Source organism: Anopheles aquasalis, chromosome 3, assembly GCF_943734665.1.
Source record: "Anopheles aquasalis chromosome 3, idAnoAquaMG_Q_19, whole genome shotgun sequence".
Taxonomy (NCBI): domain Eukaryota; kingdom Metazoa; phylum Arthropoda; class Insecta; order Diptera; family Culicidae; genus Anopheles; species Anopheles aquasalis.
In genome coordinates, this window is record NC_064878.1 from 60,221,049 (window position 1) to 60,244,711 (window position 23,663).

Consider the following 23,663-nt stretch of genomic DNA (forward strand, 5'->3'; position numbering starts at 1 on the left):
GACGATGGCTTCGATTACGGTGGCATCGAGCCACGGTACGAGCGATTACTGCGTGAGCAGTACGGTGAACTGTTCAGCTTCGGAGCGGAACCTATTCGGAACGGCGGCGGAACTGCAGCGCTTGAGCCGTGCGAATCGGGGGATCCAGATAATCTGACCAAGTACGGACCATATCTGTGTACGGGCTATGATGTGTACCTTACGCATGAACCGTGTATTATGTGCGCCATGGCCTTAACGCATAGTCGCGTTCGGCGGGTCTTTTATCATCATCTCAACCCACAGGGAGGAGCCCTCGGGAGTCTAGTAAAGCTGCACACGATCAAGGAGTTGAATCATCGTTTCGAAGCATTTCGAATACTGTAATATACCGCGTCATCGTCTCGAACAGATCTTCAGCTGAATAAACACCCTGACTTTAACAACAAATAACATTGCAAACCTGTTCTGTGCTGTAAGAAAAAAAAACACGATTGAAATGTGTTTCTTTTCTGTTGTCTCTCATAAAAAAACTTCAATCAAATTGGCAATCCTTTTGCCAACTTTCGGTCACGTGATCTGCTGGCATTGCTTTTTATGACCACTCTCCCCCGCGCAGGACCCGTTTGTGGGGATTTTTTCTCATCTCGTCTTTTAAGAGCGAAACAAACGCACATTGCCTAGGTGGTTGTTGTGTACGATCGATCAAGGTTATTCCGTTTCGTGTTCCCACACCTCACTTTACGATTCGTAGGCCACCGGTTCCGGACTTACGAGATACCGAAAAGAAGGCAGTGGGGTGTGAACGCTGCGCCAAAGAGGATCGCGCGCCAAGAGAATCGCGAACAAGAACTGATCGTGTAGTCGTCATGCTGCTCATCATTGTGCGTCCTTTAGCGATTGAGGTCAATTGGCACCAAGGGGCACCAACCCCCCGGGGAATGAGTGGAGGCGTCATCGCCTCTGTGGTCGTCGTCGTCGTCGTTGCTGGAGTCTCTTACGCGCCTGGCACTCGTTCATCATCATTCGGCTCCGGCTGCCGCATTTCGTCGCCACTAGGGCCCAAAGTGGCAACGTAAATGTTTAACCACCAGCGCCTCGCTTTTCAATGAAACAAAGTGCTGCTAAACAGTCAGTATTTGTTGGATGGAATTTCTTGGATACTACCAAAACCAGCTCCAGCAACCATCGCCGGTTAATCCACCGGTTGAACACTTCAGCACCAGCAGCGTCGTACGATGTGCACGATCACTATCATCGCTCGGATACGCCGGGTTGGTAGTGTGGTTTCAAGGAAAAACATCCAATATATTGCCCGGAGAATGCGGCGCCCAGTTTATGACGCGGTGCCGCACAGCTCATGATTCGTATTGAAATTTATTTGACAACCACAATGGGATCCTTTATTAGTGGCCGCAGTGACCGGTCCGGAATCGGCGCAAAATGGTCAATCGAGTGAGCACGCTCGCGGTGGTGATCGTTGCTGATGTTCTACTTCTCTCCACAGGGCGTCGATCACCAATAGCCAGATTGTTTGTCTCTTTCAGACGCTAGATTACGTCTAATTAAAACATAGATCATAATGTTCCGTCCCTCGATTGGTTTCAATGTTACAGATTTTATTACCGCTTTGCTGATACGCCGCAAAATGGTGGTACCATTCACTGGAATGGTTCGTTCTTAATTAGAATTTTTGGGAACCCCAAGGAAGCTTACATGTACTTTAGATAACGGAGATTGTACTTCGAGCTTATCGAGAATATAGGAATTTTCCAATTTATGTCTGTAATGCTGTGTAAAGCAGCCAACCAAGGCATAAGTTTGTCCAGGTTCATTTCCTTTTGCTTTTAAAAATACAACATGTTGTGAAACTTTATGCTTTATGCTCATCTTTCCGACAGCTCGGTTCCCTCATTCCAATGCTCGGTATGCCGGCATGCTGGGGGAAACATGTGATAACATTACAGTTCAGTTTTCGTTGTACCACAATGCATCGGACACCTGCCGCTCTTGCTTGGTGGGTACGGGAGCAATGCTTCGGGCTTCGGTTAGGCCGCCCGCTTCCCCGCTACGCTGCGCACCGCTGTTTATCGTTGTTTGTTCCACTTTGGGGCGCTGTGAAGCAACACACGTACAGAGTAGCAGCGGAGAAAATGATGACAAAATGACACCGATGAAGAGAGGCAACAGCACCGCGGCCTAACGCAGGTTGGATGCGTATCGGCCAATATGCAGTAATGATATGGCTACGAGAGTGTGGCCGGGAACTGGAAAGCTGGTATTTCCCGCCCGACCTGTCCCTACCTCATCACGTTGCCCTTTGTCGCCAACTGGTTTCGACAGCGATTCTCTCTTTCCGTCTCTGTCTTGGCGTTGTAAGCCAGGGTACCCTACCCGTCCACCGAGCACCGTAGTGAGGCGGGAAGGGGAGTGCATGTGGACAGGTTTTGCCGCAGCTATTCGTGCGGAATCGCCGCGGGGCCCATTTCCATGTAAAATAAGTTGTTTTTCTTGTTCGGTCGCTCCGCAGAAACCGTAGGAAGCGCGCCAGGATGATGGTGGGGAAGGATGCGGCACCGTGTGGGCGATGTGCGTCAGAGAAGAAGGTGGCCGCTGGTTCGGCCAGGGGTACGATAGGCTGGATCCGGTCTTCTGCTCAGTGGATCCACGGGGTAATCCTATCGTTTCCAGCAGAAAAACAAAATGGCCCGCGATCCGAAGTGCCAGCGAAAGGAATCACGGCAGGAACCCCGAAAAACATCATTAAAAATCACTTTAGAAAGTCCGTCCGAGGTAGCCTCATTATAAACGCACATGTTGTGTGACCAGGTGGCACGATCATCGCCAGTGCCAGCGCCAATGCCAGCGCCAGCAAATCATCGTGCACCTTCGTAATATCGTAACGTCACGTGGCCGTAGGCGACAAACAATGATCTGCATTCGTGGCATACGGTCGATGGAAAGATCGGCCCATCGGGTGGGCCGTGGCGAGAGTTCCGTGAATGCGTGCTAGGGTTGGGAAAGCATGGTGCAAGGCTTGCCGACCCGCGGTCACCACTATCACCGTGGCATGAAACTGTCATCAAGGTGTGTGGGGAAGCGTGCGGTTGAATGATGGATCGGTGCGACCGTTTTATCATTGGTGCCCGCTAATCAATACACGGTTCCATCATCTCCCGTGGAACCACTAACATACTCGCAGCTATTAGCCTAATCGCGAGGTGTTAATTTGATACGCGTTAGCAGCTGCTAGCTAGCGGGCTAGAGCTGGTAAGCGTCAACGTGCACCGCGTTCGATGGCTCACCGATGGAAACGGCTTATCAAGCGCGGGTTAGTGGATCCGCGTGCCAGGTTTACACCGAGTTTGTGCATCCTTCTGATGCTTGTGTCGTCACACGGCGTCTTGTTGTCAATCCTTTGCACGCTGTAGCACATTTAAAATGCTCGCTTCTGAAAGCGCTAGCGTCATGGAATGTTTTCACGGGGGAGTTGGTTGAAATTGCTCATCGGGCATTATTTGTACCCGCTCGCTTATCGCTCTAGCCACAACAGATCGGCTCTGAAAGCGATCGACTTATGAAAATCACAATCTTCTCCGTCTTGATACGCCGTTGAATACCGCCGATCATCCTTCTCATTCTCAGCTCATGGCACACACCTTGAGTTTGTTTGTTGCGTTGGATTCGAAATTCAATTATCATTCATTATCATTCAAATTTATCTGATGATCGGTTTGAGATTTATGTTTTTCCCCTTCAATCAAGCTAAACGATCTGGAAGAATCTTTGACGGACGATCAATTAATAGTTCGCTTCTTATTCCGTCTCTTCTAGTGCTACTGGTGTGGATGGATGACGGGGATTGATCGTCGTCGAGATGAAATGATCACCACTCCTTGTGTTCCGGGAGAAAGCAACAGAGCCAGTCTTATCGCAGGGAATGTGATGCACCGGAAATCAGGCTCAGGGGCCACGTGTTCTCAACGTCGGTAATCACGTGGCAAGCAAAGGAAAGCGAGTTTAGAAGACACAGTAGTGTCCACACAGGGATAGTCCGCAGTTCGTTCGTACAGCCAACAGCAAACAGATACAGGGCGGGCGCTCGTCGTGCGATAGGAAGTATTTTGTTTTCGTACGACGGTCTTGCATCCTTCATTCCAGTGCCAAAACCCCGCGTCCCGGGTCCCGTGTTCCAGTCCCTCGGGGGACACTAGCGCGACTCGAAGATCGCGCTTGCACGGTGATCTCGCGACGGAGGCATGTTTATTGGGTCCAATAAATTTCAATTTAAAGCAAAGCGACGCTTGATTGCCCAGTGACACAGGCTGCGGTACTGGCGTGTGCGGCGGGTAAGCGACTTCCATCGCTGGCACTGCTCCTGCTTGGCTGGTTGGCTGGCTGGCTGGCCGGCTGGCGCTCCGGACCTAACTCACTCGTGGTTTGTGTGGTTCTGTGTTTGTGAACATGAGGGTGCGTAACGCGGCGGCACACGACGACGATAACGACAAAGAAATTAGCAACACCGAAGACGACGACGGTGCCAGGGGTGCCACAACGAGGAAAAGGGCACCGATATCGGGATACCGGGTGACGCGGCCAGCTAGAGGTCCAATTCTATCATCGCACCACCATTACCAGCACCAACACCACGACGACGCGCTATCGTTAACCGTCTTGTCCGTTCCATGATGTGCACAATCGTCCAGGCCAGCGGCTTGACCGATGGTCGACCGATTCCGGTGGTCACATTGAGTGCTGTGTTCTGGTCGTGATAACATCCCGAAAATCGGTCTGCCGCAGTTCGTTTGTTTCGATCCCCCCACCGATTGTCACCAACCGTTTCACGCGTTACCAGTGATTCCAAAGAAAGTGTATCGCCAAGTGCGCTACCGTTCAAAGTACTTGTACCAAAAGTGATCTTTAACCGCGATCATCAGTAAAGTCGTTGGTTGGAACAAAGGCTTCCAATTGATGTGGATGAGAGAGAGCAAACGGTGCTTCAGTATCAGATTGAACAATTGACACAACAAGCTCCGTGTAATTAGTGATAAAGTGTGCTCCGGATCGAGAAGGTGGGCATCTGCTTCCACTGACCCCGTCCTGGTGTTGACCTCGGCTGCTCCTTGAAACGCGGCACAGTCGCTGGCTGTGCGCCTTCGATCAGCTTTCTTACTGACACCTAGGGCCGCCCAGGCAATCCAACCAGTGATTATGGATAGTGCCAGCTCGGTGCAGGAGTACTACATCAACGACTAGGACGCGGTCACCAGTCACCGCACGCCCATCCCATCGCGGATGTTCCTGATCGCGGATTCCATCAGCTGGAAGTGATCCACTAGTGTAGTGTTGATGATTGAAGGATCGTATCCTTCAGCCACTCCTTTGTCTTCCTTTTTGCGATGCTACCCATACATCACTGGCACACTGATTGAGGAGGAGAGTGTACCGTGCCGCCTTTGAGGGCCATCCCCTCCCGGGAGTCGGATGAGTAGGACGTCAATCCCGACGAGATACTCCGGTGCAATCCTGTGTTCATCCTCCACTCGATTGTGTCCTTTTCCGTTTTGCCAGCAAGTGAGAGCGAGTGAGAGATCGTGCCGCGTAGTTTCGCCCAACTCGAACCTCCCCCCCCTTTTTTGCTTCGGCTCTGGTGAATTTACGGTCGGTTTTGTGTGTTGTGTTCCTAGTGTGTGGGGCGGCTCAGTGCCCGGAGAGCATAGAAGTGGCGATAAAGGGGGCAAATGACGCGAGTGGCCGTTTGTAGTGGTGCGTGTTTCAGGGTTTTCCCGCGACGAGAGAAATACTAAAGGGAGAGCGAATACAGCGAACAGAAGAGAATCGACGATTGGGGCCCCAACCAAATGCGTTAATTGATGTTTCGTTCGCCATCAGTGTGTATGTGGTGATCGTTCGTGGACCGCAGACTGAAGGCTCCCCCGACGACGGTGTTCCTTCGACTGGGATCCCTCCCCCCGCCAGGGCAAACGCATAGAGCTGGTTGCCGACCGGTTCGCGGGTTTAGTTACGAAACCAACCTCGTCTCGAGCAGTCGTGCGCCAACTTTGTCAGTGACTCCGTTACCACGGTTATCTTCGAGAGGCCTGTGTGTGCGTCGTAGAGCAGCTACCAGAGCGGTCGAGAAATTATCCAAGTTCCCTGTGCCCAGCATAGCTAGCATATCGCCGTGCCTTGTGCCTCTGGTTTCAGTTTGTTCCGCAGTAGAGAAAGTGTGCTTTTGACCGAGGATCGATCTGATCGTGTCCCGTGTAGCAGCAGCTGTCGCCGTCCGCTTGCGGGTGTAGAAAACGTGGCATCCGCTGAACGGATACATCGACCAAAAGTGGACCACGCAACCGATTGGTGTACGGCGCAACGCGGAGGAGTGCCTGTTAAAAGTGGAGCCCTAGCAGCAGTCGTACCTCCCATTCCCCACGGTAGAGGTTTTCGAGGTCCCGTTCACTGGCGTTCCTTATGGAGCAGGATATAATTAAGCGCCCGGTCAGTCTCGTACCGTCGTACATGGTCAACAAGATGCTGATAGACATTGAGAATCCGCTGCTCCAGAGTCACCGCCAGCGCGAAACCACCGGTATCAAGAAGCTGTACAACTCGTTCTTCGTTATGTTCTAACTGACTCGCCGGAATCCAGGCCCCCCTCGCGCACACCACACCACCATCCTCCCCATTGTCGCGTCATCGTTTCGTCTAGTTTGCGTTCCATCCCCCCCCCCCCCACCCCCTTACCGTGGGTGTGTGCGCGCGTGTGTTCGTGTGTGTGTTTGTGTTTGTGCGCTGGTGTGCACGCGCGCGTGTGTGTGATTAGTGCTGTGAGAGATCCGCGCAACGTCCTGCTGTGGCGCCTCCATCCGTGCGCCTCCATCGGTTTTTTGGGAGGGCGGTTTTTTTTTAATTACGTTCTGCCCAGAGATCATCCTCGACAAGCGCGTGCGAGCGTAAAATAAGTGCCTTCTTCGTACGTCAGCATCGCTCAGCAGCACACCCCGACGGACGAAGCATAAACACAGGAGAAAGGAAAGAGAACCACCCCTTCGAGAGCACCGCACAGCAAAAGGTGAAGGACAATCGCGTTGTACTCGCCGTGTACTGTGGGTGGGCAATTCCTGTTTCCCGTTTCGTATGTTGTATTTGTGGAGTACGGTTTAATCAGTAAGTCGTAGCCGTAGTTAACGTAACGTTAGCAACTCTAGCAGCAGTACCTCTAGCCTTCTAAGCATACACTATCCCAACGCCATAGCAACAAGCTCTCCCGGTCCCGATCCGGACCTAAACATAACGCAAATCCACAAATAACCCACTCACAGACAATCCACCTGCAAAGGTGCACTCGGTGTCGACAACAACGACAACTCGCGATTGTTCTTTTATGCGACCCATTTGGCCGGTTTAAAGGAGGTAGACGGTGCAGACACCAGCTGACAATCAAGCTGTGCCCAGAAGACAATCCAACGCGTACTTAGTCGTAAAAGCGTGTAGAGCTTCCAGCACGTTGAACGGCGGGGGGTTTCGATCTTGCTACCGCCAACGGTCGGTAACGTACAGAATGTAGAAAGGATATCTTGTGGCCCAGCTGAAACCTATCCTTCTATCGGTCTTCCTTGTATTCTGTTGCGGCCCATTGCGCCGCCAATCTCATTGAGCCGCGGTACTTAAAGCGAAGCCGCTTGCGACTCATCGACTTTTGGGGGCGCAAAGGGGAGAGTAGTTCGTTCACGCGAATGGCGACGGTCGTATCACTGCTGGCCAACCTACACAACAGTGCCTTTGACCAGCAGCAGCATCCGTCGCAGCATCAGCAGCACCACCAAAAGCATTGCTTTCCACCGTACGGTGAATCGAAACCGGAAGCACTCCTTCACCGCACGGTTCTCGGTGGCAGGCGCCCCGAACCGGCGGTCTACTATTCGCAGCAACAGCCCACTGCGCTCGAAGCGATCGATTTCCAGCTGCTCTGTCGTTCGCTGGAAGAAGAGTTCGAACAAATGGAATTCACCGGCGGATCTAGTACGTACCAGTACCAACAGCACGGACAGCAACCGACGCCACAGCAGCAGCAACAACAGCAATCGTCACAGCAGCAACCCATGAGCCTGCCCAACCGTCGACAGCAGCAGCAGCAGCAGCCGGGTCAGCAAGATTACGAACAGGTAAGTTAAGAACCGGGAGACATCGACTGGTAACCGGCTGGGCGGCCTTCGCCACTGAGCGCGCAAAGGGTACACCACTATAAGGAAGCTTGTTCATCGGTTTTTGGTGTCATCAGGACATCGGATCAGGGCCGTCGGTCGGGACGATTAACCGGTCGTTTCGTTACGCGCCTACGACTGTCTCAAGGCGAGACCTTCTCCGCGATGATGGCGGAACTAGCGGGCGCTTCGCTGGTCTTTCATTTGGAAAGGGGGGGAAGGCGAATGAATACATATTTATGCTTTAATCAGTTTCAGCGCGCAAAAAGGCCTCAACCGCGAAGGTTAATCGGTCATTCCGTCCCAGCCAGATTTGACGTTCGTTCGAATGCGCTTGTTTCGTGTTTTCGCCGCCATTTTGGTTTGCCGTTCTTTGATTGTGAGAACTCTTTTGCTCTGCCATATCTTATCTCTTAGAGATGGCTTAGGGCAAGATTATAAGACACATCATGTCTAATCCTAGTCTGGCGTTACGGCGGCTCATCACTGGGCTCAAGGCTACCAGAGGTCAAAGGAACGTTGTTGTGACGCTATTCTTGCCGTAAAATATTTATTATTCAGTACTTGAAATGTGACATCACCAAGAAGCACAAATGAAATGACGAACAATCAATTTATTTGCAATATACTTGAAGTACAATGTTCGGGAACAACACTTGACTTCGTATCAACGACGAGAGATTCGACTGCTATTGACTCAATGCTATTAGCTTAAACAAGTCTCTAGACCTCTGGACAGACATCTAGACGCACGTGCATTCCACCGGAATGCGTCATATTACAATAACTCAACGTATTGAACGATTGAAAGTGCTTTGCTCATCCAACTCAAGGATGCCCTCGTTATCGCTATGACACTCCTCCGTTATTCATAGTCTATCGCCAGCCAACCATAATCGAACGATATTTCGGACAGTCTACGCTATCAACCACCATTCGATCTGGAGCGTTCGTGCAACAATTCGCAATTTTCAATGGTTGCGTCAAACAATGTGTAGTTTTTATCTTGGCGTTGCCCGATAATGTCGTGATCGTTGATAAGATTCGGCTACGTGAACTGTACACAATGGAGTTATTGAATAATGACAGATGTTGTCGAAAACGGTTTATGCTATTCTGGGCATCCATCCATGACCACGGTCGGAGGATGATAAGTACTTTTTTTTTGCCAATGCCAATCTGGAGATTGCAAATTTTTCGTTTTTGTTGTATCTCAAATATTTGGTTCATGCTGTTATGCATCAATTTTCTGCTTATTTCATCTTTCTGTCCCTTTTCCTTTCATCTTTCTGTCCCCGCTTGTAGATCAATACCAGTTACAACCTGGACAACGAGGACTCGTACAGTGGTTCTCCGAACAACTTCCAGGACTATCAGAACAACTTTGTTGATTCGCCCCCGGACTCGAAGGAATCGTGGCCGGTGGACTACAACAAAATGCACAACACCGCGGTCGCTTCGACCAGCGGCGGTAATGAGACAACCAGTTCGCCAACGACGAACGCTGCCGTAGCAGTAGCGGCTGCTGCGGCGGCGGCCGTCGTAGCCGTCGCCTCTTCCCAGCAGGACGGTGGTGGTCCGGGTTCTTACATCAACAACAATGCCATCCTACCGAGCCGAAAGCGCCGCATGGAGTGGATGTCTCCGCAAGAGGAAGACACCGATGGTTCCGATATCAAGATCGCCAACATCGATAAGGAACGTGACGCGCGTCGTAAGGGTAAGTGTCGTGGGGTGGACGAATTCCCATCCTTTTTTAATGTGAAAAACAATGTTTCAAACTATCGACGAGATGATCGACCCCAGCATAATCGTTGAGTATTATCGATCGCGGAAGCTTCCTTCGGTTACTCTGTAGAGTTGACCAAATAGACGAATGACTAGCGATGCCTCAGTGTGGGACCATCTCACTTGCTGCACGATTCGTGATAAGATCAACCATAAATTGACTGACGATCGTAGCGCATGAAAAAGATGTGTTGTACCAATCGGTTGTCACCTCACCAACACCAGCTGTGGTGGGCGACAACAAAATGCCCGGTTCTTCTATCAGACATGCCAAGACGTTGTATGTAGTCCGCACAGATGGGTGCGCAGCATACGACAACATGTACATTGCCAGCTTTTTTCCCCATTAGATCGTTCGCGATTGCTGATGGAAAAGGTCAATTATACGTCATCGAACCGACCACACACACCTCCGTCCATCGGTTTCGACCTGCTTGCACGCTAGAAAGCAAGGATGAACGAAGCAGCAGCAACCGCCGCAGCTGATAACGATGTGCGGCGGATCCAGCGGAAACGGTGAACGCTCTCATCCCGGGAACTCATGGTTCAGTCAAAGTGCGGAGGCCACTTGAGCACTGGTACGATTTCCGAGTTCGCCCGAGAACGTCGTCTCAAGAGCGTCGCAGACATTGTCGTGAAGCTGTGCGAATCGAAATACTCCAAATCCGACACTGAACGATACTGTACCGGTTTTTTTTTGGTTTGCATTTGTCTGCCCGGTCCCACAACCCGGTGTCGTACGCGTTTTCGTCTCTAATTCCATAAAAGCTTGGTGCTACCGAGAACCGCGATACCCGCCAGTGGCACCACCGGCCATTGCATTGTTCTAGCGTGTGTTCGTGTTGCTCAACGCCAATGCTCTAGCCTCGGACTCGTCTGTTGATGTATTTACTGCTGTTGATAAAGTGTAAATTTGTCAAGATAAGTTTTCCAAAAAAAAAACAAACGAAAGGAAAGGAGTGGGGCCTCTTCTATCTTGAGACTCGCATAGCTGAACCTGTAGAATAGAAGCTGTAGCGTGCCTGAAACCATCTTCAGTGTGATAAGATGATGGTGCGATGATCTGAGATGCTCGTACAGGAGCCTGTAATGATCGGTAACCGGGTACAACGGTAACGTGTGAACAGTAGCTCCTTCGGTACAGTGGAAGGCCAGTTAATTCAACTTTGGTGTTTCTGGTGTGCTGACAAGTACGGCGTGAGCGGTACGGTTGGAAGATCCGACAATAGAGATTCGGTGCCCCATTTACTGCCTCGATCTGACCTCGAGCCCGTTCGCTTTCACAAATATATGCTTATACAGCGTTCCGATCGGCAATTCAATACGGCGGCCGACCCGATCGTTCGCCTGTTCGGGGGGAGAGGGCACTGTTTACTCGTCGCATTAACCACGGAACGACACACGGATGTCTTGTTGATGCTCTCGTACCCGCGCTATCACCATTATCAGCTGGCGGTGGCTGCCGTTGCCGATGCGACGCAGGCGATCCCAAGCAAGCCCGAGCAGGAGTACCAAGAGACACGATTTGTCGTGGACCGTCCAGAGAGGAGGGTTCGTGACTTGTGATGGTGGATTAGCAGTGTTCACGATGAATTGCGGGCTCCCGGTGTGTGGTGGAGCATCATGTGTCGTCTGATCGTTTGCTCTCTGTTGCTGTGCCGCCGTGTGCCGATGTGACGCAAAAGCCGGAAAGGGATCTCAACAAAGGTCTATTGTCGTCTGTTTCATACGCTGCTGCCCAAGACAGTGAGCTCTACCAGGTCTATGATTGGCTGGAAACGGTTGGCTACTGAAAGCGCGGACGTACTCTAGTAGTTGTAGAAGTCTAGAAGAAGCCCGGCAGTTGAATTTCCTTAAGCGTTCACCACACAGTGTGAGTGGAGAGCGCCCAGTGGTTTACCTTGCGAGCAGCAACACGCCACCGGAGCAATGTGTGAAACGTATGGTTTCGGTTGTGACATGATGGATAAGGATTGTCTTCGAAAGCGACTGAAATGTGTAACCGCGGGCATCAGCATGACCGGCTATGAGATGGGCAATGGCGGCAACAATCTGAACACCGTTGCCACCAATAGTGCCACCAGCACGACGAATCACACAGCAAATAACAACGATCTAGGTGATAATTTGTTTCGCAGATGTGTGTAAAAGAGATGAATCTCGAACAACACCAGCAGATATGCTGTGTTTCACATTGTCTTTTCGATCTACCTGTGAATTAATCTTTCCCGTACCTCCTATCATCCTGATTTTTTGCAGGAAGCATGCGATGGGACGACGAACTCGATCTCGATCTTAGCAACGAGCTATCCAGCAACGGATACATCAGGTAGCTAGGCTTCAATCCTCAACCGGTGCTCGGTTCACAATGGTGCAGCGTCTTAACTGTTTCTATGATCTCTTCTGTTTTTAGTGATTCGTTGTTAAACTTTCCCGTGTTTAAACAAGAGCTACCGTCGCCACCACAAAAGGTGAGCATACAGCGTAAAATTAACCATATTATCTCTGTGCTAAATGAAACTCTATGTCTCCATCTAACAGCCGCAACAACAACAGCAGCAGCAGCATCCACAAGGACAACATCAGCTGCATCAGCATCATCAGCAAGCACTGTTGCAGCAACAGGGAAATGCGGCAGAGCTTTCACAGCATACCGGCCAGTCAGGTCTGCAGCAATCACTGCCCACTAGCGGAAGCGGAAATGGCACTGGAGTAAGTGTTGGAAATGGAGGAAACGCTCACCAGCAACAGCAGGTAGCTCAATACCAGCAGCAACAGGGAGGTGGTCAAGCTTCCATGAATGGTGGACAGGCATTGACTAACAATGCAGCGATCGGCACAGGGTTGAGCACTTTGCAGACGTTCCTGCAGAGTAACCGTCTGGATACAGACAACAATGGAGGTAAGCTATGAAAGGAAAGGAAATGAACCCGTCAAGTTTACACGTTGTTGACAATTCCTATTCGGATGCTCTTGTGACTGGTTCTGCTTCGTTTGGTTTCATCGCTAGGTTCCACAAGTTTGCCCTTTTCCTTCCCTTGTTTTATCACTGTATTGCTAATGGATGCTGAAATATGTTTAGTGTGGTTTGGTAATGGCATTTCCACTTTCATTCACCAGGTGTGCTGCAGATGCACCAAGATGGTAACGTAGCCTCTACGGCAATACGTGCGGACCGAGCTCATGACGATCACAACAGGTGTGTAGCACACTTCGCTCGAAACATCCAGTAGACTAACCACCCACTGGGGTTTTCTCTTCACAGATTTCAGTACGTGCTAGCGGCGGCTACATCAATAGCGACGAAGAACAATGAAGAATCTCTCACGTACCTCAACCAGGGGCAAAGCTACGAAATCAAGCTAAAAAAGCTCGGTGATCTATCTCCTTTTCGGGGCAAGATTTTGAAAAGTATTATCAAAATATGCTTCCACGAGCGCCGGTTGCAGTACATGGAGCGGGAGCAGATGCAGTTGTGGCAGGTTTCCCGGCCCGGTGAACGCATTCTGGATGTAAGCAAACTTCCAACTTCCCCTAGTCCATGATGGAAGTAGTACAGCTATTGCATAACCGGGTAATGCTTCTCTTATGAACGCTTAGGTCGACATTCCACTGTCGTACGGTTTGCTGCAGGTACAGCCGACCAGCAATAACCTGCTGAACACGATCGAAGTGTTCTGGGATCCAATGAAGGAGGTCGGTGTGTACGTGAAGGTGAACTGCATTTCGACCGAATTCACGCCCAAAAAGCACGGCGGTGAGAAGGGTGTCCCATTCCGGATTCAGGTCGAAACCTTTATCGATAGTAGCAACGGTGCCAGCGCAGGGCTAACAAACACCACGAATAACCCTGCAAGCCCCAATGGCGACACGGATGATAAAAACATGATCCGTCCTCTCCATGCGGCTGCTTGTCAAATAAAGGTAAATGGGTCTAAGAGGAAACGGAATAGGCACTTCGCCTCCCGGTCAAAGGAAGCAGCATTATAAGCATCATTTTCTCTCGCAGGTGTTTAAACTGAAAGGTGCGGATCGCAAGCACAAACAGGATCGCGAGAAAATACTCAAACGGCCGGTGACAGAGCAGGAAAAGTACCAACGGAGCTGCGACTGTACGATTCTGACCGATATCACGAGTGATGTCGCCCTAGCTCCTCTCGGAGGAGGTTTCAGTCCCGATCAGTGAGTTTCATTTATCAGTCTATCCTGAGCTATCATTAACGATTCTTATTTCCTCCCCAATAGCATCAAACGGAACGTTTCGCCCCTGTTGGCCGGACCAACGTCTCCGACGCAGCTCAATAAGCTGGAGAATATTATGACGAGCGTTTTGCAATGCAACAGTGGAACCGTAGGTTCACCGGCTGTCAAGCCACTGGCTGGTACTATGCCTGTTGTAACGCCACCAGTGCCGACCAGCAATCCGGTTGGTATCAGTAACGTGAGCTCTACAAACGGTCTCTGCAAATCGTTGCCAGAGCAGTCACAGACTGTCGTCAGCGGTGTACTTTCACCACAGCAAGCAACGGAAATGGAGGATTATGTGGCGTGTATCACACGCGAAACCAGCCCGGCTGGTGTGGCACAGTGGTTGATTGTACATCGACTGTCGGCTTACGCCAAAACGTTTGCCCAATTTTCCGGTTCCGACATTTTGAGGTATGAAGATGAGGACGAGGAATGGGCATCGAATAGGGGAAACAAGAAACATTCATTTACATGGTACCATTTTTTGCAGAATGTCAAAGGATGATTTATGCAAAATCTGTGGTCTGGCAGATGGTATTCGAATGTTCAACATTCTTCACTCAAAGTGAGTATACTGTTTCACGTGGACTGTAAGGCACGGCTCAGGGAACATTTAGGAGGGAAACGAATTTACAATCATTTTTTCTGTTTGTGGGTGGGTTTACTTTTTCAACCGAATCTATAAAATTAAAGTTAGAGACTATCAACGCAATATTCATACCTGACCGTCATAGATTTGCCAGTAAACTAAAGCTCTCATTCTATCTGTCCCCATCTAGAGCCATCACACCTCGGCTTACCATTTACGTGAGCTTTGAGGCTAACATCTATCACGCGATGTATCTTCATCTAAACACCGTAGCCGAGTTGGTGCAAAGTCTATCGAAAATTCCGGGCCTTCTCGAGGCACTGAATGCGCTCAATACGCCAAATTCGACCACGTCGGATGGGGCGAGTGGTGGCTGGACTGGTAATGGGTCTTTCGTTGCGGTGCGAGCGTTCGGAACCAGCCCCAGCAGTGGCGGTTCCGGTGTGCTAAAGCTAGCTCAAAACAGTAACAGCCACCTTCAGCGATCATCGGTCCCATCGCCCTCGTCGCCGATCTCATCGTCATCGAGCGGGCTCAGGCCGCAGCTTTTGATCAACGGACCTGCCGGCATACAGGTGCTGCTGACCGACGACGTGCTGGAGAACGTTCGGGATGAAACATTGTTTCAGCTGGAGCTGAAACCGAACGGAAACATTCTAATGAAAGCCGTCCATAATGTCACGGCGCCACCCACCGTCACTGACGGATCGATCGATGACGCCATCGATGGCAATTAAAGGGGGATCGAGTGCAACTCTTCCGTTGGCGACATTGTTTAAATATTTCAATTTGTTGGCTTTTTTTAAAATTATCATATAATGATCGCTCACTTGCGGTGTTCTGACGGGATAGAAGAATGATTTTAAATGAATCGGCACGATGGTTGCATCGGTACGGATGAAAGCATGCGCATGTAATGTGATGGAAAGCTACCCCGCTCAGGAATTTTCCCTTTTTTTAATCTATTGTCTATAATGTTATCAAACTATAACAAATCTTTAGTCTTACCTGCGTTATCAGCTAAATGTTTTTGGGCTGCCCTCTGTTTCTATTTTCTTTACCTCATCATCCCACAATGTGCCATGTAAAAACGTGTTGCAAACGGAGCGAGCACAAGCGAGCAAATACCATCCAGCGGAGGCATTTAATGCGAAAGCACAAGCAAACGATTCGGAAGGTTCGGCCGGTGGTAAACTTTAGAATTTCTTCAAATAAGTACAAAGTGAAAGTTTAATAGGCTGGCCGCGGCCAGCGTGGCGCATGAAGGGGTAAAGCTTAAAATTGTTTTATGTTTTTTTTTATACGTAGAGTGTGCACTTATTGACTGTCTTTTCTATTTACTTATACAAACGAACGTTTCGGCAACTACCGCGAGCCACCCAAAAGGCAATATCGTGGGTGAAAATTGGCAATATTCTGTCACCTCACAGTGAACGGTAAGACATTAAGTGAAACTGTTCTGGTATGACGACGGCATTTGTTTCGTTGAGCGTAGTGTTAGTTAGGATAACGATCGATAAAGTGGCCTTAATAGTTAGATATACAAAAATGCATCAAAAACATTGCCCAAAAACGATTGTTGTTGTTCCATCTTGGCACACAGAGAGCATCCGATTGCTGCCATGTCAGCAGCTGGTCATGCATGTACAGCGGTACACAACGGGTACATCAAAGCAGGGAAAGAACGGAGAATAAAGCTCTACAATCGTTTTGTTCGTTAGCTAGTGTCTGTTTTGTTGTTTTCAGTTACATTCGAACATGACAGTTTTATTCCATTTAATATGAATGTTTGCACATTTTGTTCATCCGCATACATTTTAAAATACATCGCTTTTGCCCTTGAATGTGAAAACAAATAACCATTTGATTGCGTCCCCGCGTCGTGAGCCTCCTCTTCATTTCTCCCCAACCGCCATACCCGTGTTTCGGAAACACCTTATTAACATTAATTTCCAAAAATGCGAACCGAAGTAAAGAGAAAATTCCAAATATTTTTTTTTTTCTATAATATGTAAATGCTTCAACAACAGTTTAACTGACGATTGATGAGTTTTGAACAGCTGATCGAACAGGGAGGACTGGTAATGCTCATGGGGGCTACTGCACCGCTAAACAATAGATTTAAACGATCGTTCGTTCAGGAGCCCACCATGCGAACGGAACGGAAAGACGGGAAGAAGAGTGAGAGTACGGGAGAGGTATGGTGGTACGATGAGCGGGGAGGAACGATTAAAAATATCTATAGTCTCTGTGTGTCGTCCTTAACGGCTAGGCTTTGCCAAGTCTTTTTCCTCTGGAATGTTGTTTGTGCTGAGACGGTGGCCGGAGCTGATGTTGCCGACGGCCCACTAGTCGCCCTCCTTCCCCTCCTCTGCCAAGGCTATTGTCGATCATCGAGCTGCCGGTGCTGTTGCTTGTGGCGCCATTGGCATTAGTGGTCGCCACGGTAACGGCGGGCAATCATTTCTTTTTCTTCGATTTCTCCTGCTTCGCCTTCAGCTTTTCCTCGCGCTTTCGTTCCTTCTCGGTGAGCGACAGGTACAGCTTGTAGCCGAAGAATGCTGTAAAGAGGGGGAACAGACCGAAAACAGTCCATTAATTGAAATCGGTTCGGTAACCCACTCGCAACCGTCTGCAAATATTTGCATATTATCACTTCCTCATTCGGTTCGTCTATTCCCTGCAAGAACTCACTGAAAAGCAGCAACACTAGTAGCAGCACCATATATCCAGCCACGATTGACCAGGAGCTACCTCTGGAGAACAAGAATCCTACCAAGGGTAACGAGCTAAGCTGAGACGGCAATCCGCTAAGCTCCGATGTACCGGTCGAGCCAGTACCATCAGACGGTTGAATGATTTTCCGCTGTTTCGAAAACTCGTTTAGATGGGAGAGCGTTTTGACAAACTTTCCCTTAAAATCGGCCGCAAATTTGCGCTTCTCTTCGTCGGACAGGTTGACAAACATGTCGGCAAGTGTTCGCAGATTCTCCTGGAACTGTTGCGCCAACGAGCGTTTATCGTCATCCTGCAGCAGCTCGGCCAGGGCCACCGAGTTAAGGGCCTCTTCGAATGGATTCTCCCGGAACTCGTCCACCGTTGACATGGCGGAGTGTCTGTTTTTGGCTGGGCTGCGACAAACGAAATACGCAACGCTCGGACGTATATTGCAATCCGGGGAAAACCCGCGAGTCCGAGGACACGGTGCACTGTAGCACTAGAGGTCCCGATATCAACTAATGATGTTTTCGGGGGACGGCGGACACCGACACAACGGAAAAGGGCGGGCACTTGCTTATCGGTTGATAAAGTTAACGATTAGCGAGCCGTGGCCGGCAAGCTTGGATTGCTGGATATGACGTGGCAGTTTGCGATCCGATACCCGGCCATACCGCCGGCTGTTGGTGGAACGATAATGAGGTGTACGGCGGGGCGGGTGTAATCGAGGTGCTAACGTGTCGCGCGAGCCACGTTACGATGCAGAGTCTACTATGAAAACCGTCATTACGTTGCACTTCACCAGCGTGATTGCCCTCCGTTTACAGATAACGTTCCACGCGGCACGTCCCGTAGACACTGGTGGTGCTACTTTGAGGCTTCGCTGCCGCACCAGACTGCGTGCTAAATATCGGCAGCCATCGAACCCTTTCCCCCGCGTGTGCCAGTGGTAGAGAGGTGGGCCATTTGTTAGGTTTCCCATTTTCTGCAGTTACATCACAGTTTACAGACTGTTGGCGTGGCCTATTAAGTTTCCTTACCGAAAATGCACAGCACAATTAGAACAGCGCCGGCGAAAAAACACTGCCGGACCGTCAGTGCGCTTATCGCAGCGGATTGCTTTAGCTCCTCCAAGTGTCCCGATAGATGCTTGAATCTAGCAAGCTTTTCTTCAAATTCTTTCTTTTTCTCGGGAGACACCTCCTTCAACAATTGTTTTAATTTCTCTAGGTCCACCAAATCCATCGTAGCTAGCGGGTTTCTACTCAGAACAGAACTGACTTGTTATCATTCGCTGCGAGAACAAAACGGAACGCAGGTATCCGGTAGTGTTTGAACAGTTGCTGCGCGAGATTGGGTATGGAGAACAAACAAACCAAAATATCTCGACAGGACCCGGAGAGATCACACGAAAACCAGTGTCTTACCGAACACGGCCAGCATGATCGCTAGCATCACGATGAACACCAGATAGTCGCTGAGACCGGCCTGCAGTCGGCGGCGCAACGAATTCTGCGTTACTTCTGCCCGGAGCTGCTCCTTCTCCTCATCCGAAAGCCCTTCCATATGGTCGAGCATGCTGAGGAACTCTTCCATCGTCGGCATCTTGAAGCCTTCGCCAGGATTGCCGATTACCGGCGGAACGGATCCGGCACCATCCAGTGGCGCATCGGAACCGATCGAATTGAACACATCTTCTGCCACGTCTCCCATTTGGTCTTACTTCACAACAAGATGCCCGGCTCGGAGCGGCGGTGTATCAGTCTATCGGAACGGTGAACGGTAACTGTGGCGATAATGCCCGCGTGGAGCAGTACAATTAAGAGCGGGGATTCGTGCCCTGCCAGGTACTGATAAGCGATGCTTCACCTTCTTTGAGAGGCTCGCGAGCACGCGGAGACCGCGAACGATGTTGTAATCAAGTGAATTGGCCGGATTGGTGTTATGTGCTTCAAGCCATGTTGTTCCGGCTAGATCGAACAGGAAGCTCAATCTACCTCTATCTCTGATGGTCACTGATAATCCACTCGACCTACCTCCAAGACCGACCACAACGATGGCCGGGATAATAAACACGGCATTGGGGAATCCGTGCTGAAAGGGGTCGCTGCTGCTGCTCAATTCAACCATCGTTTATCCGGTCCACGGCCACGGAAGCACAAAAAAACGGTGGCTATTCGATCTGGACGGGAGAGGGAATCAAAACGCAACACTTTTAACAACAATCAAACGGAACCGGCCAGGCTGTTATGTGTTTGGGTTTCAGGTGTATATTTACCCTTCGACAGATACGGAACGGTTCACAAAAGCCGTGGCAATCAGCGGCGTTCCTGATAAGAAGATAAGACAATTCGACAATTTTAGATTTGGCGGCGTAGGTACAGCCACGTAAACAATTAATCCCGATCAGCAAAAACGGTGCAAAGAAAATATTTTTCAAATTCCGGGCACTTTTTCTGCTGATCGGGGGTGCATTCATCGATTTAAGATTTCATCGATTCGGGGTTCGTCGACTTTTGAAAAATCCCGCAAAAACCAAACAAACAAAACCGCGAAAATGCCGGCGCAAACGGACGAGATCGATTCAACGCGCAGATTTATCAAAACGCGGCTACTTCGCGATCGTGCTTCGTTCCGGGGGTACGAGACGGAGCGGAAGCACATTCACGATCTTCTCGAACGCACGGCCAGCTGCGGAGAATCGAACAGCGCGCTTCTACTTGGACGACGAGGATCCGGCAAAACCACGGTAAGCCCTCTGGCCCAAGCACGCGCACAGGATTAACGGTTTGTCTTTCCCTTGGTTTCAGCTGCTCACTTCCGTGCTGGCCGAGTTGCTGCGCACGGAATGGTTTTACGAAAACACGCTGATCGTGTACCTGAACGGGCTCATACACACCGACGATCGACAGGCGCTCAAATCCATCACGGCCCAGATGAGGCTCGAGAACGTTGTCGATGGAAAGGTGTTTGGTTCGTTCGCCGAGAATCTGGCCTTTCTGCTGGATTGTCTTAAGGCAGGAAACCGGGAAACCTCGAAAAGCGTCATCTACCTGCTGGAGGAGTTCGATCTGTTCTGTGCACACCACAACCAAACGCTGCTGTACAATCTGTTCGACGTGGCTCAATCCGCCCAGGCACCGATCTGCGTAATCGGTGTCACGGCGCGGATGGATGTGGTTGAGCTGCTGGAGAAGCGCGTCAAATCTCGGTTCTCGCATCGTCAGATTTTTCTTCACCCCGCGGAGGACGCTTTCCAAGAACGGTTGCAGTTGTTCGAGGAACTGCTGAAATTACCAACCGAAAAGGATGTGGCCAAGTATGATGAAACACACCCACTGATACCGACGGAGATCATCGAGGGGAACGAGGAACTGGTGCTACTGCGCAACTTGTTCAATCCGCGCGAGTTTGACTTCTCCGCTAATTGGGTTAAGCAGTGGAACCGCCAGATTGCCGCGTTGGTCAAAAACCCCAGCGTTTCTAATGTGCTACAGAACATTTACGATTATGACGTAGTCGAGGGCTCATTCCGTATGCTGCTGGTGGAGCTGGTCAATGAGCTGGATGGTGAGCATCCCGCAATCACCTGCGAAATGGTACAGCAGCTGGGTAAAGAGTACGAATCGGACGATAAGGTGGCCCTGCTGGGGGGTCTAACGGCACTAGAAATTTGTCTGCTCATCGCCATGAAGCACCACTCGGAAATATACGATCGGGATCCGTTCAACTTCGAGATGATCCTAACGCGATTCAACAAGTTCGCCAACTCTAGCTCCACGATGCAAGGCATAAATCGGGGCGTTGCCCTGAAGGCGTACGAACATCTGAAGGCACTCGAGCTGATTGTTCCGGTACCGGGTATCGCTGGATCGTCGAAGGGACAGAAAGAGTTTCAGCTACACCGGTTACTGCTTATGTTCGGACAGATCACCCAGGCCGTCCAGCATATGGCAAATCTGCCAACAGAGATCGCTCAGTGGGCCCAAAGTTCCGTGGCTTGAAGGATATTGTGGGGTCTCTCTATACCTTCCGGTACCATACGTTTTCTAACTGCCAACCGTCGATATTTTCCCCGCCGTAAGATTGTATAATGATTAATATTTAAATAGAATAATGCTTAACAAAAGTTTGTCGAATGTGTTAATTGAAACTCCTTTAGCGGTTCTTCTTTTGATTTCCTTTCGCTGGAAGATGAAGTTGCTTTCAACAACGAAACACATACTCCAATATGCTCTACCGGAAGTATGTAACCGAAATCAATAAAACATAAAATAAAGAGGCCAATGTCCCTCCAGCACGTGAAAACCCGAAAGCCAGACAGTGCCAGCATAAATAAAGATGAGACGACGAAAAGGGGATGGATGATGCACCGATGCTCATTTGCATTTTGCATAATCCGATACGGGCAAGATCGATCCAGCAGATTCAACACCGGGGATATAAAGCCGACACCGACTCGCTAACCGACAGATCCTGCCCCTAGTGTTCCGCTGTGCCCACGTGAAATATGAAGTTACCGGTGCTCCTGTTGGGTTGGGTCATTTGCTACACGGCCGCGGCCACTGAATCGCCCGGATTCTTCATCAAACTATCCAAAAGTGTACCGCGGATCGGTCGCAGGGGTGATTTGGAGAACTTTTTCCTCAAACAATCGAAGAGTGTCCCACGAATTGGACGACGTGCCGGCGGTTATATGGTTGTACGGCCAATTTCTACACGAACGCTCAATTCCCTTGGACCTTCCGTATAAGTGATCGAATATTTTCCTTTCAGCTCCACCGTGAAGCTGCGGTTCCGATGCAGGAAGCAACGGGATCGAACTGGTTCGAACGGTACATGAAAACGGTCAAACGTCCTGCACCCGGTGGAGCGTCGATGGGGATGGATGATGCCGGCAAGTCGTACAAGAAGATTCGTCCACTCGATCTGAACCACATCATCGACATCCTGTCGGATGATCTATTCTTTGGTTCGGATCTTAAGTTTATCTCTTGGGAAGTGCTGGATGAGGCACTCGAGGAGGATCCGGAGTTGCTGCAGAAGCTGGCTTCGCTCGCTCGGGACAAGGAAGTGCAACAGCTGAAGCATATGCTGGGTGATCATGTCGAAGAACAGGTGCAGTACGTACCGCTCGATCGGAATGAGATAAATGCGGCCGGTAGCCGGGCCTACATGTACCGTGTGGATCGTGCCGCTTCCGAACCGAACAAGGAGCGCATCGAGTATCAACAGTAACGGCGACGGCGACGGATTTGATATGCTCGCGATCGTAGACGTAATGCCGGCCAGCCAGTTAGTGGGATTGATCCGCAAATCGTAACCAGAGCCAAACGTATTCGTTGTGTATTTCATGAAATAAATTTGCAGCACGTTTCTCGAAGCATCTTCAACGGGATGGCATCTGGTTATCATTGTGTCCAACCGTGGCGTGGGAATTCCTTTTGCACGTCTTTGCTCTCTAGGAATAGGTCTGGTGACAAAAAAATGTTTAAAATGCACTTAGAATGGTTTGAAATTAGCATGTCTGGGCGATAATAGCTCCCATTGGGTCACCTTTTTAATATTTTCTGTGGCTTACGCATGAAAGAGGAAACCGAACAACCTTGCTACGGAGAGCTCATTCGCTTCCGGACGGCATATCAAATTACGTTTCCTTCCAAATGGCCGCCAGCACTGCAAGTCACGGTGAGGTTTGAGACCTCGTACCGTTGAACGTTGGCGAGGACACGCCAAGAGCTGCTGGCGATCCATCGATCGCCAACCAGCATGTCGATACCGCAGCAGAGTGACCCCTCGAGGGTGATTTCACCGCAACAGTCAGCTCATGTAGTTAGGACAGAAAATGGGGGTTTGCTGGCCGAGTTCGTGTCGTCTTCCTGTGCCATTCTAGGCCCGTAGGCTACCACCGGTACGACGCGATCCACATCCGCCCAGCAGACGGAGGTCGGATGGAGGATAATTGGTTCCGCCATCCGCGTGGTGTTGACGAATGCCAAAGTTCTTCTCGGAATTGCCGTGGGGCACAGATTTTGTAATTACTGGAAGGTACCGGCCACCGTGAAATGTGTCAGCAGGACAGTGCGTCGCCGGTAAGTGCATCGATCGCCTTGGGGCATCGGTACACAGCAGTTGTG

General features: G+C 50.2%; 5 protein-coding genes across 6 annotated transcripts in view; 4 read left to right on the forward strand and 1 right to left on the reverse strand.

Annotated features, from left to right (window-relative positions):
* LOC126577060 (probable inactive tRNA-specific adenosine deaminase-like protein 3) overlaps window positions 1-405 on the forward strand; it is a 2,634-nt gene extending 2,229 nt beyond the window's left edge. Inside the window, exon 2 of the mRNA XM_050238463.1 lies at window positions 1-405. This exon is cut by the window's left edge and continues 844 nt beyond it. Within this exon, the coding sequence (XP_050094420.1) occupies window positions 1-366 (366 nt within the window). The 3' untranslated portion in view covers window positions 367-405.
* Window positions 406-6,619: 6,214 nt separating this feature from the next.
* On the forward strand, window positions 6,620-16,528 carry LOC126577056 (protein grainyhead). The gene is made up of 12 exons (XM_050238458.1): window positions 6,620-8,144; window positions 9,489-9,903; window positions 12,231-12,300; window positions 12,385-12,442; window positions 12,513-12,873; window positions 13,092-13,170; window positions 13,237-13,483; window positions 13,572-13,895; window positions 13,981-14,153; window positions 14,217-14,630; window positions 14,710-14,784; window positions 14,999-16,528. Exons 1-12 carry the CDS (start codon window positions 7,716-7,718, stop codon window positions 15,543-15,545), a joined length of 3,192 nt encoding a protein of 1,063 aa, XP_050094415.1. The 5' UTR covers window positions 6,620-7,715; the 3' UTR covers window positions 15,546-16,528.
* Window positions 16,529-16,779: 251 nt separating this feature from the next.
* On the reverse strand, window positions 16,780-19,366 carry LOC126577062 (uncharacterized). Of its 2 annotated transcripts, none has more exons than XM_050238466.1 (2): window positions 18,954-19,366; window positions 16,780-17,369 (listed from the first exon to the last, which is right to left on the reverse strand). In XM_050238466.1, exons 1-2 carry the CDS (start codon window positions 19,237-19,239, stop codon window positions 17,269-17,271), a joined length of 387 nt encoding a protein of 128 aa, XP_050094423.1. In that variant the 5' UTR covers window positions 19,240-19,366; the 3' UTR covers window positions 16,780-17,268. The 2 variants fall into 2 exon arrangements, with proteins under 2 accessions (XP_050094423.1, XP_050094422.1); XM_050238465.1 differs by lacking the exon at window positions 18,954-19,366 and adding an exon at window positions 17,503-18,880.
* A 706-nt stretch (window positions 19,367-20,072) lies between these two features.
* On the forward strand, window positions 20,073-21,679 carry LOC126577059 (origin recognition complex subunit 4). The gene is made up of 2 exons (XM_050238462.1): window positions 20,073-20,275; window positions 20,337-21,679. Exons 1-2 carry the CDS (start codon window positions 20,084-20,086, stop codon window positions 21,528-21,530), a joined length of 1,386 nt encoding a protein of 461 aa, XP_050094419.1. The 5' UTR covers window positions 20,073-20,083; the 3' UTR covers window positions 21,531-21,679.
* A 357-nt stretch (window positions 21,680-22,036) lies between these two features.
* LOC126576343 (uncharacterized) lies at window positions 22,037-22,764 on the forward strand. Its single transcript, XM_050237576.1, has 2 exons — window positions 22,037-22,228; window positions 22,303-22,764. The coding sequence occupies exons 1-2, from the start codon at window positions 22,037-22,039 to the stop codon at window positions 22,762-22,764; spliced, it is 654 nt and encodes a 217-aa protein (XP_050093533.1).
* Window positions 22,765-23,663: the final 899 nt, after the last annotated feature.